The sequence below is a fragment of the Salvelinus namaycush genome, chromosome 24 (genome assembly GCF_016432855.1).
Source record: "Salvelinus namaycush isolate Seneca chromosome 24, SaNama_1.0, whole genome shotgun sequence".
Taxonomy (NCBI): domain Eukaryota; kingdom Metazoa; phylum Chordata; class Actinopteri; order Salmoniformes; family Salmonidae; genus Salvelinus; species Salvelinus namaycush.
In genome coordinates this window covers 9,083,918-9,102,416 of record NC_052330.1, presented here as the reverse complement: position 1 = coordinate 9,102,416, position 18,499 = coordinate 9,083,918, and the positions used below count along the sequence as shown (strand labels likewise).

Here is an 18,499-nt window from a genome sequence, read left to right as displayed (position 1 = left end):
CACTCCAGAGAATGCTTTTCCACTGCTCCAGAGTTCAATGGCAGCGAGCTTTACACCCCTCCAGCCGATGCTTGGCATTGCGCATGGTGATCTTAGGCTTGTGGGCAGCTGCTAGGCCATGGAAACCCATTTCATGAAGCTCCTTACAAACAGTTATTGTGCTGAGTTGAGTCCAGAGGCAGTTTGGAACTCAGTAGTGAGTGTTGCAACCGAGGACAGATGACATTTGCGCGCTACATGGTTCAGCATTCGGCGGTCCCGTTCTGTGAGCTTGTGTAGCCTACTACTTCGAGGCTGAACCGTTGTTGCTCCTAGACGTTTCCACTTCACAATAACAGCACTTACAGTTGACCGAGGCAGCTCTAGCAGGGAAGTAGCCACATCCACTAATTTGAAGGGGTGTCCACAAACTTTTGTATACATACTGTATGTGGTGCTATTATATGTGACTGAGATTAATTTATTACAAGATGGCATAGGGCTGAAAGGTGGGTTTAGGTGTCCCCCCTTTAAATGTATTTTATCAATACATGATTGTTTCACAAAAGCAGTATTTATTCAATATGAAAAATAGCCACCACTAAATAGACTACCTACTAAATGTGCACTGTCTGTGTCTTGTGAATGTGGTCGTATTCAGAGCACGTTCTGAAAGTGGAGGCGGCTGGAGCTCAATGAGCCAAAAACAATTTCTGCCTAAAGCAAATGCCGATTCCTCATAATCAAATTAGCGTACATAATTGAGATGAAATTGTTACAAACACCCTCAAACATCTATCATAATGAATCAATAATTAGGTATCACTTTGTTAGGAGTGATAGAATGCCTTTCAAACCTCTGCGCACACCATCAAATCCAAAATGATTCTCTAGTCGAGTAATTTTTGTTTGGTAGTTTTAAAAGAAAAATTTGTCGCCACGACAATATATATTTTTCAGATTTGTTACAATCTGCAAAAAACCCATTGTTCACTCGTTTTTATAGCCTTGCCCACTTTCTGTGTGAGGGCTCTGATTCGCTGGATCTGAGCGCGGATGCCGTCATCATTCGGGATGCCCATTCATCTGGGCCGCGTTCAGTAGAACGCAACGTTTTGAAACGTTCAGATAGAAATAGACAATATAGAACACACATGCCTCTCCAACATGTAGAATGAGGAACCACCAGCTCTATTCATGGCATTTCTATCTGCAACGTTCGAGAACGTTTGGCAACTGAATGTGGCCCTGTGCACTTGGGCGTTGGACTCCGCATCTTATTAGCAACACGGGAAATTTCTCCATTTTCCACCCTGTCTACAGCGACATAGCCACAAATCTGGGATTTTTTATTACTTCTCTTCACTTGGCAGGTATTTTCTGCAATTTTCCAATTTTGTTCACTAAGACTGGAATTTGATTACTTCTCCAGTAAACGTTTCAAAGAGGAGCCTTCGCAAGGTGCTTGCATTTAAGAAAGAGTCTAGTAGTGGTCTTTGTTCGTTTTTTTGGATCGGTTGAGTTTCTTTGTTGGAGCGAAAGCATGGGAGCGCAATTCTCCAAGACAGCTGCAAAAGGCGAAACCGCGGTTGAAAAGCCAGGAGAGGCTGCCGCTTCACCAACCAAGACCAATGGACAGGTAATTGATTTAAAAAAATATATTTGTATCCGAGTTAAAGGAAATATAAATATACGGTTGCGCAAAGATTCTCTGCGTGCGTTATTGTGTTGTGGGCACTTATGGAGACGTTCGCCAGTTTGATGGAGCAAACAACCACGATTGGAATACATTGATTCTACACGATTTCATCAAACAGTTGATCATTGATTTGAAATGCAATTTCTAAAATTGTACAATTATTACAAAAGCCCAAACTGATTTGGATAATTATTTGGAGACAAATTCGGTAAAGTATTCCGTCGTTTCCATTGATTCATTTGATGTGTGGGGATTTCGGTTAAATGGGTGAATTCTTTGTTTGAAATTTCGAATTGTGAGACAGCGGAAATTGGTATCACATTGTTGGCCCTTATGTAGCCATGTGTAGTTAAATGGATAAATCATGTTTGAATCAAAAATCTTAACTGAAACTGAGCACAAATCTAATAACTTGAGGCAATCGGTGGGTGAATGGGGGAGATGAACGACGCCAACAATGGCTTGCCACGGTCTAGCTAGCCAACACGCCTTTTGTTACAGATGCTCGAATAGAGAGCAGGGATGGTTACTACCACACGGGAGCAGGGGAACCACATTTGATAATGCGCCCCTTCTGTAGTTGGTATTATAAGTGTTGGAATGGATGGTATTTATTAAAGTGATAAGGATGATGGTTTGAGGGTGCTGTTTAGTTTTAGGGGTATGTATCTGAAGGATGCTCTGCGTGCTCTGGTGTATTAATGAGCATCTGCTGTTTAATGAGCAGATGCTTTGCTTTGGCGCTTCGGTGTTGGAGCGACTGGCAGACACTCATCGCCCCCTAGCGAACCATCCGAAACCGTGTCTCCCTTCTCTCATTGCCAGAGGCGGCTCATTCTCGCACGTGATTACGGGAAAATAGTTTCAATTCTGCATTTCTAAAACGAATTCTGTATTGAACATGTAACTCGCAAAGCAATTAGTCTGCCGAAGCCCGTGCGTAAAGGCCCATTGATACTAAACATGTTTTTGTTTTTGTTTTAATTAGACAGAGGGCTGTATGCGTTTGTCCCGATTTATTTTTGTGGTGTCTACTGCCCCTTGTGTCACTGAGTGACAATAGTCCATATCACACGTTATATTCCACGCTTGCTTTTTATGTGATGTTAATGGCCTCTGTCTTTAGGAAAATGGCCATGTGAAAGTGAACGGGGATGCCTCTCCTGCGGCTGCAGAGGCAGGCAAAGAAGAGGTGCATGCCAATGGTAGTGCCACGGCTGAGGAGGCTCCAAAAGAGGAGGCTGCAACTGCAGAGGCTGCACCCTCAGCAGCAGCGGCAGTAGAAGGGGATAAGGCAGAGAATGCAGAGGCTGTGTCTCCAGCAGCTGAGGGTGGGGCAGCTAAACCGGAGGAGGGTGCCACGCCTTCAACCAGCAACGAGACCCCTAAAAAGAAGAAGAAGCGCTTCTCCTTCAAAAAGTCCTTCAAGCTTAGCGGTTTCTCCTTCAAAAAGACCAAAAAGGAGACAGGCGATGGGGCAGAGGGTGAGGAGGCCGCTGCGTCCACCGATGAGGCCAAGGATGAGGCAGCCGAAGCCCCAGAGGCCGCTGCCGAGGGGGAAGCCAAGACTGCAGAGGGAGAGGCCAAGCCTGCCGGTGCAGGGGAGGAAGCTAAGGAAGCAGCAAGCCCAACAGAGGCCAAGCCTGAGGAAACAGCAGAAGCACCCGCTGAGGAGGCCAAGGCAGCCCCAGCCGCCGAGGAGCCAAAAGCAGAGGAGAAGCCAGCTGAGCCTGCTGTGGAGGCACCCAAAACGGAGGAGGCTGTACCTGCAACAGAGGTCGCATCCAGTCCAGAGGCCCCTGCTGCCGCAGAGGCCACTGCTGAGTAAAGCTGGAAACGCGAAGAGCAAAACGGAAGAAATAAAAAAACAAAAAGCTGAAAAAAGATAATCAAAAAAACATTTCCCTGTTTGTATGTTGGAGTGGTGCCAGTTCCTGGCTTTGGAGAACTTGTCTACAACCAGGGGTATTTTAAAGCTTTTCTTTTTTTGTTTTCCCTTCCCCCTCCACAAAACCCATCTTGGTCCATTGTTACTACCATTCCAACAGGCAGAGGTGGGTTGCTTAGAAACGTAATATTACAGAAAAAAAATACATCCACACTCTGCCATATATTTTTTTGCATCTGTATTACATGTTTTTTTTGTTGCATTTTTATACAAAATGTACCTTGTCAAAATGTATGGACATGCCCATGGTATGGAGGAGGTGGGGTATGTAAATGAGTTGAGATGTAAATGAAGGGGGTTTTGGGGTGGGTGGGGGGAGATTTGGAGGTGGCACCTTTGTGCCTGGGAATTGTGCCACAGACTATAATGTAAAGAGGGGTCTTAAAAACGAGAATGAAACAAACACCTATGTACCACAAGAGTACCATGCGGTTTATAACACTAAGTCATTTTTACTATGAGACGACAAAAAATACAATTCCCAGAGCTAGGTTTAGGAAGTCATTAAAAAAAATTCATAGGAGCTTTTCACTAATCTCATTAGCTGTACCAGTCAGTGATTCGGTAGAAATACAAGTTGTATAGGCTTTATTGTTTATTGCTGGTTTTATGACCTTAATAAAGTGTAAGTATGTATAGGCGGGGTGTTTTTAACTATGATTATTGTACAAATGAAATCTTGATCTCAAGAAGCACATGAAGTTTGCAGCTCTTTCCACCCGCTCATTTTTGTAAGATAACAAAAACAAATTCATCCTGGATGACCTTTTCAGCAATTTTGAACTCAACCAAGCTGTGATAAGTGGAATGGTTACTGTTTATATACTGTGGTATGTTTTGATTACAGCAGACAATGCTTTTTTTCAGTGGTCTTTGACAAATTAAGGAATCTCTATCAGATGCGACGTTTGTGTAGCATCTCGTCTCTTTTGTTTTGTAAATACTGGAGAAGCTTTGACCAATTTGACTTAGAGATGGAATGTAACTTTGCTTAAAAAAACGCTATTAAACTCCTGCTTAGTGTTCTAATTTTCTGTGAGCACACTAAAAGCAACAATAAATGTGAATAAAATTTGAGCAGCATCTGTCTTTTCATTTAACAAATTTCTATTCCTTTTAAGATGGAATCCGCAATAGGGGGAAACGGCGCCAATAGCCGCCCCACCACCGTTGTTTTTGTTGCCAACCTGAGTGTTGCGCAGCATGGTCAAATAAATTGCAGTATATATTGTGCTATTCTATTGCATGTGCAAACAGTGTTTGTTGTAATGTCACAAACGGATGTGGTTTTTTCCACTATGGGGTCCAGCTTTAACCATTCAGATGGAGGTGGTAAGTGGGTCGTTGAGTGTTGTAATTGGTAAATTGATGAGTAATTTCAACATGTGTAATTTGAGCATACTTGGCTGTTTACACAGTCAAATTCAGTCCCCCCCCCCCCCCCCCCCCACTAATTGAGCTTTTGACCATTCACATCAGATCTTTTCACGTCTGTTCTTTTTCAGAGCTGATCAGATAAATGCAGCCATAGTGTGTTCAAACAAATGTTGTATTCAGGCTAACAACTGCAAACTTTTCTACACACTCAAACATTACAGTATGATTGTAGAAGCACCTTGCCGCAACACCGAGGGTTTCACCTAGGATTTGAACTTATGGCGTCACAGCCAGTGTCACTGGCCCTCGGTTATCTACAAAAGTCCTACATTGAATACTCAATGGTATGGACAAATCTATTTCACCTTGCAAGTATTATACAACTAACAACTAGGCCTAACTCATTCAAAGCCTTTTTTAATGAATCATGGACCAGAATAGATGCATTTGTCACGGGGGTTCAGGGTTTGTTCATTGTACGTTCCATCACTATTAGTTTAGTGCTATTCCCCACCCCCAACATGATCACATGCAGCCTACATGACTGAATTCTGACTGATGTTAAATACGTCGACATTTTGCAAATCATATTTTGAATGATGGTGTGAGATTGTAGCACAATAGTTACTCAGTAACTGGTACAATGCCAATGATAAAATGTCAGTGAAGACCTTTTGAGTGGCTCATTGTTGTAAAAAGAGATCCTCAAGGCACAGAGACTCAATACTTTGCAATGATGTTGAACAATGAATGATGTAGAGCCCCACCCAAGACCTTGAAAGAACCCATCAACACAGTGGTTTGATTTTACGAAGGCTTGCTTGATGCTACACTTGGATAATATAATATTCGTATGGATTTGGTTTCAGGGCAAGGGGTCCCTCCCAGGTGAGACCACACATAACCTATTTTACAGTAGCTGGCCTAATACCTGGCTGTAGGCCTACAGTGCAACAACACTGTTTACATGTTATAGGTTAGCTTCTATTGTAGCTTTGTTGAGAAACCTTTTACCACATTCTTCAGCTTCCATTACTGAAAATAGCCCATGAATAGTGTTGCTGACACAAAATAAAACATATTGATGTCAGATGCACCATCCGTTTTCAATTAGCATCAATGAGTGCAAACCTTTGCAGGGAAGGACTATATATAGCACAACAAACTAGACATTTGACCTGTTAATACAATTTGCTGCAGTAACAGGAAATATTTCATATTAGCTTAACAGGCTGCAAGTAAAGTGAAATTGGTGAATGACTCAGTGAGCAGAGTTCCAACATGCTAGCGCAAAACATTCTGTATGTAGCAAGTTACCGTGCAACATTGTAGCTAGCGGCACACATCTTTCTGTAGCATGTTATGCATGCTAGCATGTTATGTAGCATGTTATGCATGCTACATTGTAACACACAAAATGGCAACAAATCCAAAAAACATACTATAAATTGCAATTATTCATCAATAGACGAATAGGCCACAAAATAGGCGTATGAATGTTTCTCTGCTAACTGGGTTGCAGCTTCCTCTTGTTTTGAATTTCACACGTGCTATTTTCCCGCTTGCAGGTGTGTCATAGCTACTAGTAGGCTAGGTTTCTGTAATGAAAATAGAGATATACTTCATCAGCAAGTCTGTCTACACAATTTGATTAAAGATGTTCAGGGTTGTATTAGCAATCACGACGATTGAAATTACTAGGCCAAAATGGTGGGTAAATAAGCTATAACAACAAGCGCTGTGTGGCCACGCACGTCTCCAACTCAATCATCAAATTGTGCTGAGGACGCAACAGTGGTAGGCCTGATAAACGACAACGTTGAGACAGCCAACCGTGCGGAGCCCCGGGGGAAAATAACCCCTCCCTCAACGTCAACATAATGAAGGAGCTGATCGTGGTCTACAGGAGACAGCAGAGAGAGCACGTCTCCATCCACATCGATGGGGCCGCAGTGGAGAGGGTAAAAAAATATATAGTTCCTTGGCGCGCACATCACTGACAACCTGAAATGGTCCCTTTACTGCGTGATGAAGAAGGCGCAACTGAAATTCGGCTTGGCCACTAAGAACCTCAAAACTTCTACAGATCCACCATTGAGAGCATCCTGTCAGGCTGTCTTGTCACTGCCTTGTACGGAAATTGCACCATGCGCAACCGCAGGGCTCTCCAGAGGGTGGTGTTACAGCCCAACGCATCACACTGCCCTCCAGGACATCTACAGCACCCGGTGTCATAGGAAGGCCAAGAAGATCATTAAGGACCCCCAGCCACCTGACCTCCGCCCAGTAACCTGGCCTGAACCTTAGTCACTGTTCTAGCCGGCTACCACCTGGCACTCTACCATCCATCTTAGAGGCTGCTGCCATATGTACATAGTCATTGAACACTGGTCACTTTAATATTGTTTGCATACTGTATGTATATACTGTGTTCCCCAGGAGGTTGGTGGCACCTTAATTGGGGAGGACGGGCTCGTGGTAATGGCTGGAGCAGGATGAGTGAAATAGTATCAAATACATCAAACACATAGTTTCCATGTGTTTTATGCCATATAATTTACTGCGTTCCAGACATCCTCCCTCAGTAGCCTCCACTGCCGGTATTCTAGTCATGGCTCATCCTATATAACTTAATTTCCAGGCTTTTTTCATTGCTAGATATTACTGTACTGTTGTAGCTAGAAACAAGCATTTCGCTGCACCTGCAAATCTGTGTACACAACCAATACACTGATTCCTTGATGAAAATAACAGGCAGGGTTACATCGCCATCGTGTGGCTGCTATGCAATGCGCCACAAAAAATCCCTAGTGAAATTTGTATCGATTTGGTTTTGGATTTTGCAAGAACTGACATGATGTATGTTTACAAAGAACTGGGTGCATCATCTTTATGTTGGGTTATGATAGGGCTACAGTTGAACTAAGCTCATGGCACTTGTCATGCAAGTTAACATGTGGATGACATCTCTGGAGAAGACCGGTCTACCAGGCAAGTCTAAGACATGGGGATACCAACAGGGATTTACATCCCAGACTCCTCTGGCCACTGCTTGTATATGATGTACCTCTTTTTTAGTGTAGTCTGTAGTCTGATGTTTATAGTGTAGTCTGTATCCTGGTGTTCATTATGTACATACTGTATGTGTAAATCTAATTTATTGTCCATCTGTATATTGTTTGTGGCAGCACCATTCCTGTACATGCAAATAAAGGTGATTGGGATTCTGAGTGCCTTGAAGGAGTAGTGATTGCAGTGACATCCAGCTCACAGAGGGCACTTGGTGGCGAGTACCTGCCACGTGAGCCGGCAGCGATGAACCCCATCATATTGTAGATCATTTAAATGATCATGGTTGATTTTACATATGTAGCCCCAACTAATCTCTAACTACTATAATACATACATTCACACCACATAGTATAAAACAAAAAGCTTTTAATTGACAAATGCAAAATATCTACAGGAACACCCACATACTCTTCTCTAAAAACACAGTTTAATTACAAGTAGATCTCATTCAGAAGATAAAGCATGTTGCAATATAAAAGCATTCAAAAAGTATCAAAGGAAAGTACAGCAAATCCAGGTTGGTTGCAAATCCTAGAAATCCACTGTTACAGTACACAAAGGAAACTAAGTCTTCACAACGACATACAGCTACAGATCAATGATAAATATAATGCTTCTGGTATGGAGTCAGGCGCGAAGGTGTAGAATCAACCAAGTTTAGCTGCCACACTCAGGACTGTCCATGAGAGATCACAGCACCGCTATGTGGCTGAATCAGGCACTGCTAGTCTGCTCAGTCTTCACACTGGAAAGTGTGCCGGTTTCCCACCCCAAAACATAAGTCAGTGTCTGAATACATTTGTGACTACTTCTAATTAAGCACAATTTCGTATACATCTCAAACTATAAGTAGCTGGTTGTGAAAAGTAATTCTAATTAAGTCTTTATTGTGGTAAAGAGAAGGATGAGAGATCGCAATGGTCTGTACTCCCGAGATTATCATACTTGTTTTGGATCTTGCAGCACTGCACAAATGAGGGCTGACAGGAATTCATGACCTCCTTTTAAAACTGTACAAACAGTGGCAGGGTGCCACAATGACTACCTTTATGTCAGTTCTGTGCTTGTTTCCTTCAATTTCTCCACCTCTGTACAGAAGACAGCAGAAAATAAACAAGTTGTATCACATCAACTTATCAATTCAATATGTCTAGGTTATTTTCTTCATTAACTCAATTTATCTAAAATGAAGGGAATTGCAAGTGTTCTTGAAAGTCCTTTACGAAAAGGGTTTGTAGTCAGGGTAACCAAGTTCTGAATACTCACCAACTTTCTCTTCCTCCTCAACTCGAGTCCGTTTTGTTCCCTTCTTGTGATTGGCTTCGTTCCTCCTTCCTCCCTCTCCCTCGTCCTCAGAGTCGGAGAACTCCTCGTCGCAGGCTATCCTCTTGTCTGAAGCACGGACTTAAACGACACAGGAAATCAACATTCAGATGCTTCTGGCAATAGGATCCAAGATGGATTCCATAGCGGAAAATTCAGCCACATAACAGCAGTTAGACTATACACAGTGAATGTCGTGTGATTTGTCAAATAAGGCGAGTCTTACTGGACATGCGTTTGTCGGGGTCCTCTGCATCCTCATCCACTGTATCGTCAGTGATGGCGTCCTCAGGGACCGTCTGCATCTGCACTCCCGGGGCGTGAGGTAGCATGCGCAAGTTCTCAAACAGACGCTGCCTATGGGTTAATACACACAAAGGCAATTGCTTTAGCGCAGTAACCAACATCAGCGCAAATGCACACGAGAAGGCTCTAAGAAACTTGGATAATCATACGCGCCAACGAGAACTCCCTACCACAATACCAATTTCTTAAAGCGATAATGCAGATGCAACAACCTCAATGCAGACACATCCTTAATGACATGCAACGCCTTAGGAGTAGCTGAATACATCTGATATGCTACATTTGACAGTCCATGACAGACTCAGTCCTTACTTGATCTTATCCATGTACTCCAATGTGTTCTGGTTGGTCATGTTGGATGGGCTGATGTGCAACTTGAAGTCAGGCCCAAAGTACTCAAAGTAATCATTGTACGGCAGTTCTGGACAAAAAAAAAAAAAATGAGAAAACATAAGAGAAAGGGAAAATGCCAGCGTTACGATGTACGTGCTGTAACTAAAATAAACGTTCAGAATGTCAACCCTTTCAGGTACATTTTTTATAAAATTACAGTTTGATTTTTACACCTATACAAGTCCCTCCACTTGAGAGCGGTTATAATGGAAAGGGTAAGGGTTCTGTTAATGTCCCGAATTCCATGAAGAAAACAGCTGGCTCCTTTGACAGGCTTGTGATAATGTCCTCACACACACACACTTGGTGGCCCACTGATATTCTGCTTAGTCAGCTCCCGGTAGGCACAGGAATATCAGGACCAAGACTATCCCTGGATGCGTCCCAAATGGCACCCTATTCCCTTTGTAACACACTACCGTTGACCAGGTCCTTAACCCTACATAATGCACTACTTTTGACCAGGGCCAATAGGGCACTGGCCAAAAGTAAGTCACTATGTAGGGAATAGGGTGCAATTCGGGACAAAGCCCCTGTCTAGTGCTGTAGTGTTTTCTCTAGAGACCCAGCCAATATCTCAGGGGGAAGAGAAGACATTGTATTAAGTAAACTACAAAAAGTAGACTCGCCTCAATGGCTTGATATTTTCACAGCATTATACAGGTCTAGGCAATCGACACTGAAATGAGGACAGCACCTTAAAAATGGCACGAGGGGATGGGAAAATGGGGCATTTTGAATAAGGGAAAAAATAAATGAACACACCGTCAGGGATCTCAGTATCCAGAGCCACGGCCGTTTCGTAGGTCCAGCAGCGGGCCACGTTGCGGATGGTGTAGCCTCCTCCACCCAGCATTAGCAGGGGAAGGTTGAATGACTTAATGTACTCAACACACTTAGCATGGCCTGACGGAAAAGCAGCATGAAGAGACAAAACACCACATAACTATAGGAACATGGAGTGCTTAGAACAGGCTAATACGCTTCTCTAAGAACAAATTAGATCATTACTGTTCAATAAATGACAGAGTAAAAACAGATGTCTCAATCATTACAGTTAAAATGAAGCTATACACGTTTAAAATGGACTCGCACATAAAACAGGTAAGACGACTAGCATACAGCCTCCTTACCGCGGATGGTGAGGTTGAAGCAGCCCAGTCGGTCTCCTGAGAGGGAGTCTGCTCCACATTGCAGAACCACTGCACTGGGCTGGTACATCTCCATCACCTTGGCCATCACCTGCCAAGACAAACACATTTTTTTCTCTCCATTGTTTCCCTCTAAATCAGGGACTAATTTAGACCTGGGTCACCAGGTGTGTGAAATTAATTATCAGCTAGAACAGAAAACCATCAGAATCCGGACCTCGTAGGGTAAAAAGCCAATTTATGCTTGATCCCAAAAATGTGGTTGAAGGCTCCGTATGGAGGGTGTGACGCTATTGCAGCACCTCCAGAGGACAAATTGAGCTCCGTACCACATCGCCGTGCGCCTCAAATTTTGCAACAATGCGGAGGGCTCCGTATAGCTCCGCATTGACATGATTGGTTGACGATAAGTGGGGGCAGGAGGCCCTGTATAAACACAAACTCACTTCCTTGACAATAGCTCTGCGAAACGCAAGTAGTATGAATGCCCTGATTCTGCAGAGGCCATTTCACTGTAAATGCTTAGACCAGAGCAATTAGTGTTAAGTGCCTTGCTCAAGGACAGATTCTTCACCAGCAACCTTTCGGTTACTGGCCCAACGCTCTCATCCACTAGGCTACCTGCAGCCCCGCTAGTGTTCCGCACTGAACACTGCCCTGATTCCCTGCGACACGTGTGCATACTTACAGGCCTGAAGATCAGCTCATACGACTCATCGTCAACGCCGTCCCTCAGGGGGAAGTTGACTGCGTAGTATTTGCCTTTTCCAGCACCAATATCCTAAGAACAGAGTGGCAATTGAGGATTTTAAACACGTTTACACACTTGCTAATCCATAACTAAAATACTGCATCCATCATAAAGCGCTCTTCCCAAGCAAAATACTACAAATAATGGAAGTGAGATTATTTCTTAACTATAACTGTGGAAAGAAAGTCTCTACCTAGCTATCAATGGGCCACTGTCAGGAAATTCACATTGAGAAGTGACACATGGGGCTACGTCCCAAATGGCATCCTAATCTGTACATACCGCACTAGTTCTGCTGGTCAAAAGTAGTGCCATTTGGGACGCTGCCAAGTACTCACCCTGAGGTCTCCAGTCCCGGGGAAGTACTCTCCATATTTGTGGAAGGACACAGTCATGACCCGGTCTGTGGTGTAGAAGGCTTCCTCTACTCCATCCCCATGGTGGATGTCAATATCTACGTACAGTACCCTCTGATGGTACCTGGGAACGAGGAGGTGTGAAGAATTAAACATAGTAGAACCCACGTTGATATATCAGGGTGTTTACAAAAACAACAAGAAAGTCACCATCACTAATGCATTTCATTGTAGAAGTCATACGGTTTAGCCGGTTTCTATCTGGGAACACAAACTCACTTGAGGAGCTCCAGAATGGCCAACACGATGTCATTGACGTAACAGAAGCCAGAGGCCTCAGACTTCTTAGCGTGATGGAGTCCACCGGCCCAGTTCACCGCAATGTCCGTCTGCTGCCTGTTGAGTTTCACCGATCCCGCTGTGCCAAGGGAGGAAAAACATTGTTGTTTACGCTATTTTCACAAGCATGTGTTGTGATTTCTGAACTAGTTCTGTTAGCAGGTGAAAAACTGTAGAGAGAGAAAAAAATAAGATATATTTGGGTTAGGGTTACCCTAACAGATACACTATACAGTACAAGTCAAAAGTTTGGACACATCAACTCATTCCAGGGTTCTTTATTTTGACTATTTTCTACATTGTAGAATCATAGTGAAGACATCAAAACTATGAAATAACACATTCCAGCTCTAACCATACTGTAGTAACCAAAAAGAGTGTTAAACAAATAAATGTTATATTTGAGATTATTCAAAATAGCCACCCTTTGCTATGATGAAAGCTTTGCACACTCTTGGCATTCTCTCAACCAGCTCCATGAGGTAGTCACCTGGAATGCATTTCAATTAACAGGTGTGCCTTGCTAAAAGCTAATTTTTGGAATTTCTTTCCTTCTTAATGCGTTTGAGCCAATCAGTTGTCTTGTGACAAAGTAGGGGTGGTATACAGAAGATGGTCTTTTACCAAATAGGGCTAAGTCCATATTATGGCAAGAACAGCTCAAATAAGCAAAAGGTAATGACAGTTCATCATTACTGTAAGACATGAAGGTCAGTCAATCAGGAAAATTAAGAACTTTGAAAGTGCAGTCGCAAAAACCATTAAGCGCAATGATGAAACAGGCTCTCATGAGGACCGCCACAGGAAAGGAAAACCCAGAGTTACCACTGCTGCAGTTACCAGATTTAGAAATAGCAGCCCAAATAAATGCGTCACAGAGTTCAAGTAAACAGACATGTCAACATCAACTGTTCAGAGGAGACTGCATGAAATCAGGCCTTCATGGTCAAATTGCTGCAAAGAAACCACTACTAAAGGACACAAATAAGGAGACACTTGCTTGTGCCAAGAAACACGAGCAATGGACATTAGACCGGTGGAAATCTGTCCTTTGGTCCGATGAGTCCAAATTGGAGATTTTTGGTTCCAACCACCGTGTCTTTGAGATGCAGTGTAGGTGAACGGATGATCTCTGCATGTGTGGTTCCCACCGTGAAGCATGGAGGAGATGGTGTGATGGTGCTTTGCTGGTGACACTGTCAGTGATTTATTTAGAATTCAAGACACACTTAACCACATGGCTGCCACAGCATTCTGCAGCGATATGCCATCCCATCTGGTTTGCGCTTAGTGGGACTATCATTTGTTTTTCAACAGGACAATGACCCAAAACACACCTCCAGGCTGTGCAAGGGCTATTTGACCAAGACGGAGAGTGACGGAGTGCTGCATCATATGACCTGGCCTCCACAATCACCCGACCTCAACCCAATTGAAATGGTTTGGGATGAGTTGGACCGCAGAGTGAAGGAAAAGCAGCCAACAAGTGATCAGCATATGTGGGAACACCGTCAAGACTGTTGGAAAAGCAAACCAGGTGAAGGCGCTTGAGAAAATGCCAAGAGTGTGCAAAGGTGTCATCAAGGCAAAGGGTGGCTACTTTGAAGAATCTAAAAGACATATTTAGATTACACTTTTTTTGGTTACTACATGTGTTATTTCATAGTTTGTCTTCCCTATTATTCTACTTTGTAGAAAATAGTAATAAATACAAGCCCTTGAATGAGTAGGTGTCCAAACTTGACTGGCACTTTATATACACAAAAGTATGTGGACACCTCTTTAAATTAGCGGACTGCAATTTCCGCCACACCAGTTGCTGACAGGTGTATAAAATTGAGCACACAGCCATGCAATCTCCATAGACAAACATTGGCAGTAGAATGGCCTTAGCGAGTAAAAATAGTTTGTCCTCGGTTGCAACACTCACTACCGAGCTCCAAACTGCCTCTGGAAGCACAATAACTTTTCGTCGGGAGCTACATGAAAATGGGTTTCCATGACCGAACAAGCCTAAAATCACCATGCACAATGCCAAGTGTCGGCTGGAGTGGTGTAAAGCTAGCCGCCGTTGGACTCTGGAACAGTGCAAATGCGTTCTCTGGAGTGATGAATCACGCTTCACCATCAGGCAGTCCGACGGACGAATCTGGGTTTAGCGGATGCCAGGACAATACTACCTGCCCGATTGCATAGTGCCAACTGTAAAGTTTGGTGGAGGAGGAATAATGGTCTGGGGCTATTTTTCATGGTTGGAGGTATAGGCCCCTTAGTTCCAGTGAAGAAACATTTTATGCTGTAGCATTAAGATGACATTCTAGACAATTATGTGCTTCAAATTTGTGGCAACAGTTTGGGGATGGCCCTTTCCTGTTTCAGCATGACAATGCCCCCATGACGAAACTAGGTCCATACAGAAATGATTTGTCGAGATCGGTGTGGAAGAACTTGACTGGCCTGCACAGAGCCCTGATCTCAACCCCATACTTTTGGTCATGTATTGTATTTATTCATGGGAATATATTTGTATGTATGTATGCATACACTTACCAGCAGAGCCACCGGTAGACAACTGGCAGAACTCAAACAACCCATCAAATACAGGACAATCCTCACCAACATTAACTATGATAAAAACACAAAATAGTGATTCAAACAATCCATCAAGAAATACACATATATTTTTTCCAATACTAGGTTAGTATGGGTAGTTTTCCCTGGTCCAGTCATAAGGTTAGTAACAACTCCTGGCCGTAGTTATGGCTCGACTTACACCTCTGCATTTGCTTGCTGTACTCTGACATGTTGTCTGGTCGTATGGATTGGAGGAACTGGATGTAATCGTCACTGTGGTATTTGGTAATTTCCTCTGCAGTGGCTTTGTGTGGTCTCTGCAACAAAAAATAACAATTGCCTACTTGATGGCAAACGAGAGAAAAAGCCATACCTACATATTCAGAATTAACCTTTTTACTTGAAATCTTGTTATAAACATACATATATTTCCATTTTTCTGTACAGTCCATAGTTCAACAGTAGGTTGTGGGTCATTCGAATTCGGTGTGGTTTCATGGGATGCCCTTGTCCATAATAGTAATTGCCAATGTCACCTGTTAAAAAGGGGAAAAAAGACCATAACTAAAAACAGAGCCTACATTTGAGAAATGTTGATGTTTCACACAGCTAACTATCCCCATGTAACATTCCAGCTCTAACCATACTGTACTTATACTACCACACAATTCTATTTTTTACTAACGTTACTACAACAATGCAGTCAGTTAGCAGTACTAGCGCATGAAGGAACGCTGATAATGCGCAATAGCCGCTAGTGTCGTCATCTTCAGTCTTCAACGCTATCACTGGTCCCTTGTTGGCAGTAGTAAATTCATTTAACTTTCTGCTTATATTTTCAATTTCATAAAAACAAATAACACAACAGTGTCTTTACTTGTTTCAAATAATATTAGTTGTAAAAGTAAACATGGCTGTGGCTGGCTAAACTGGCTAGCTACAAACAATGTGCCCCGACAAGAGTGAAGCCAGCTAAAATAGCACTAGCTACAGTAGCTGGTTAACGTTCACTAACTAGTCTAGTTTACCGATATATCTAGATTATAATACACCGTCTCGTAATTTATTTCATGATCCTAACAGGAACATAAAACAAACCATGTCAGGATCGCTAGCCAATAGTACAGAGCTATTCAGAGAATGAATGGATATTACATTGCACTGGCTGTCATCAAGCACCCAAGCTAACGCGCTAGTTTGGCCTTGGAAACTTATTCTGAAAACTCAAAATGAACATGCATTTCTTTACCGTCATAGTAGTAGCAGACTTTCTTCTTGGTTCCACCTGCAACGGTGTAAGCCATGTTGAGTCGGATTTCTGTTTGAGATGCTTGCCGAAATTTAAGTAGTATTTATGAACCTGGTGGCCGATAGAGACCTATGTGAAGCCATTCACAATCAGGAATAGCCGCAATAGAGGCGTTTGCGGGTTACTTTCAAAATAAAAGTTCTTAATTGAAAGTGATGCAAATGGGAACAAGTAAAGGAATTATGCCATTTGGACTAGATAATGCTAAACAAATTTGGAATGTTGTTATATAAATTCAAGAAAATACAATAATTAGAAGAAAACAAACCTCAGTTGACATCGCACTGTGTATGTATTAGACTTCAAAATTGTATTGAAACCGTAAAATTAGCCAGATTAAGTTTACTAGTCAATCCACTATGTGAATTGTACATTCGTATTCCACTGTACAGCCTTACCTATGGATTATGGATCAAAGAAATGGGGTATCAGTCTACTCAGTGACACACACACAGAACACAACTGTGAAGAGTTTTCACAAATATTAGTGTCGTAGCTCTTTGAAACCGCTATGAAATGAGCCACATAAAGCTTACCAGTCAACCACGTTGGACATTCATATTGCACTGTACAGCCTTACCTATGGATTGTGGATCCATGAAATGGGGTATCAGTCTACTCAGTGACAACCACAGAACACAACTTTGAAGAGTACACACAAATATTAGCGTCACAGCTCTTATTGCGGGACTTTGACTGTTGGAAATCACCTCCTCAGTCAGCCTATTGTGTATATTGACATTCATATTGCACTGTACAGGGACTCTGAAATCACTGACCCATGGAGAAAATTCAAATAGGGGGTTCAAAACATATGTTTTTGCTTCTCCCATTTTTTTTTTACCAGCGAATTATCATAATCCAAGTTTCAGTAATTTTTTAGCTAGTCTGTATAAAAAACAGATATGATAATTTTATAGGCTAAATTGTAAAATTGCGTGTGATATGATTGCATTTTGGAACCCCGCTCCGACTTAAGTCCTTTTTGGGGGTATCTGTACTTTACTTTATTATTTATATTTATGACAACTTTTACTTCATTACATTCCTAAAGTAAATAATGTTGTTTTACTCCAAATATTTTCCTTGACACCCAAAAGTCGAGGTGAGGAGGAAGGAAGATTCCATTGGGGTGCCAGGACAGAGAAGAGCTTGGACTGGGCTGAGCGTGAGGGCCAAGAGACCAGAGGTGGCAGAACAGAGTGCTCATGTTTAAAAAATATATATATATATTTAACCTTTATTTAACTAGGCCAGTCAGTTAAGAACAAATTCTTATTTGCAATGGCGGCCTACCCCGGGCAAACCGCCCTATGGGACTCCCTATGGGACTCCCCAATCACGGCCGGTTGTGATACAGCCTGGAATCTAGCCAGGGTCTGTAGCGACACCTCTATCACTGAGATGCAGTGCCTTAGACCGCTGCACCACTTGGGAGCCGATGGTTGCGGTGTAGGGTTTGAGCATAGCCTGAAGGTAGAAAGGGGCAGTTCCTCTTGCTGTTCCGTAGGTAAGCACCATGGTCTTGTAGTGGATGCCAGCTTTGACTGGAAGCCAGTGGAGTGTGCTGTGGAGCGGAGTGACGGTTGAAAACCAGGCGGGCTGCAGCGTTCTGGATAAGTTGCAGGGGTTTGATGGTATAAGCGGGGAGCCCAGCCAACAGCCAGTTGCAGTAGTCCAGACCGGAGAGGACAAGTACCTAGATCAGGACCTGTGCCACTTCCTGTGTGAGGTAGGGGTGTTGTAGAGCATGAACCTGCAGAAGCGAGTCACTGCTTTAATATTTGCAGAATACGAAAGGGTGTTGTCCAGGGTCACGCCAAGGTTCTTTGCACTCTGGTAGGGCGACACTGTGGAGTTGTCAACCGTGATGGAGAGGTCTTTTAGCGGGCAGGCCTTTTCTAGGGATGAAGAGCAGCTCT

The 18,499-nt window shown here is 43.0% G+C and overlaps 2 protein-coding genes across 2 annotated transcripts; one reads left to right on the top strand and one right to left on the bottom strand.

Moving 5' to 3' along the window:
* The first annotated feature begins 1,262 nt into the window (after nt 1-1,262).
* LOC120019663 (myristoylated alanine-rich C-kinase substrate-like) lies at nt 1,263-4,706 on the top strand. Its single transcript, XM_038963036.1, has 2 exons — nt 1,263-1,618; nt 2,805-4,706. Exons 1-2 carry the CDS (start codon nt 1,523-1,525, stop codon nt 3,504-3,506), a joined length of 798 nt encoding a protein of 265 aa, XP_038818964.1. The 5' UTR covers nt 1,263-1,522; the 3' UTR covers nt 3,507-4,706.
* Nucleotides 4,707-8,429: 3,723 nt separating this feature from the next.
* Nucleotides 8,430-16,628, bottom strand: LOC120019515 (histone deacetylase 2). The gene is made up of 13 exons (XM_038962812.1): nt 16,518-16,628; nt 15,692-15,804; nt 15,468-15,585; nt 15,245-15,319; nt 12,635-12,773; nt 12,338-12,479; nt 11,937-12,029; nt 11,231-11,339; nt 10,863-11,003; nt 10,017-10,125; nt 9,625-9,755; nt 9,342-9,479; nt 8,430-9,163 (listed from the first exon to the last, which is right to left on the bottom strand). The coding sequence occupies exons 1-13, from the start codon at nt 16,570-16,572 to the stop codon at nt 9,123-9,125; spliced, it is 1,404 nt and encodes a 467-aa protein (XP_038818740.1). The 5' UTR covers nt 16,573-16,628; the 3' UTR covers nt 8,430-9,122.
* Between the last annotated feature and the right edge of the window lie 1,871 nt (nt 16,629-18,499).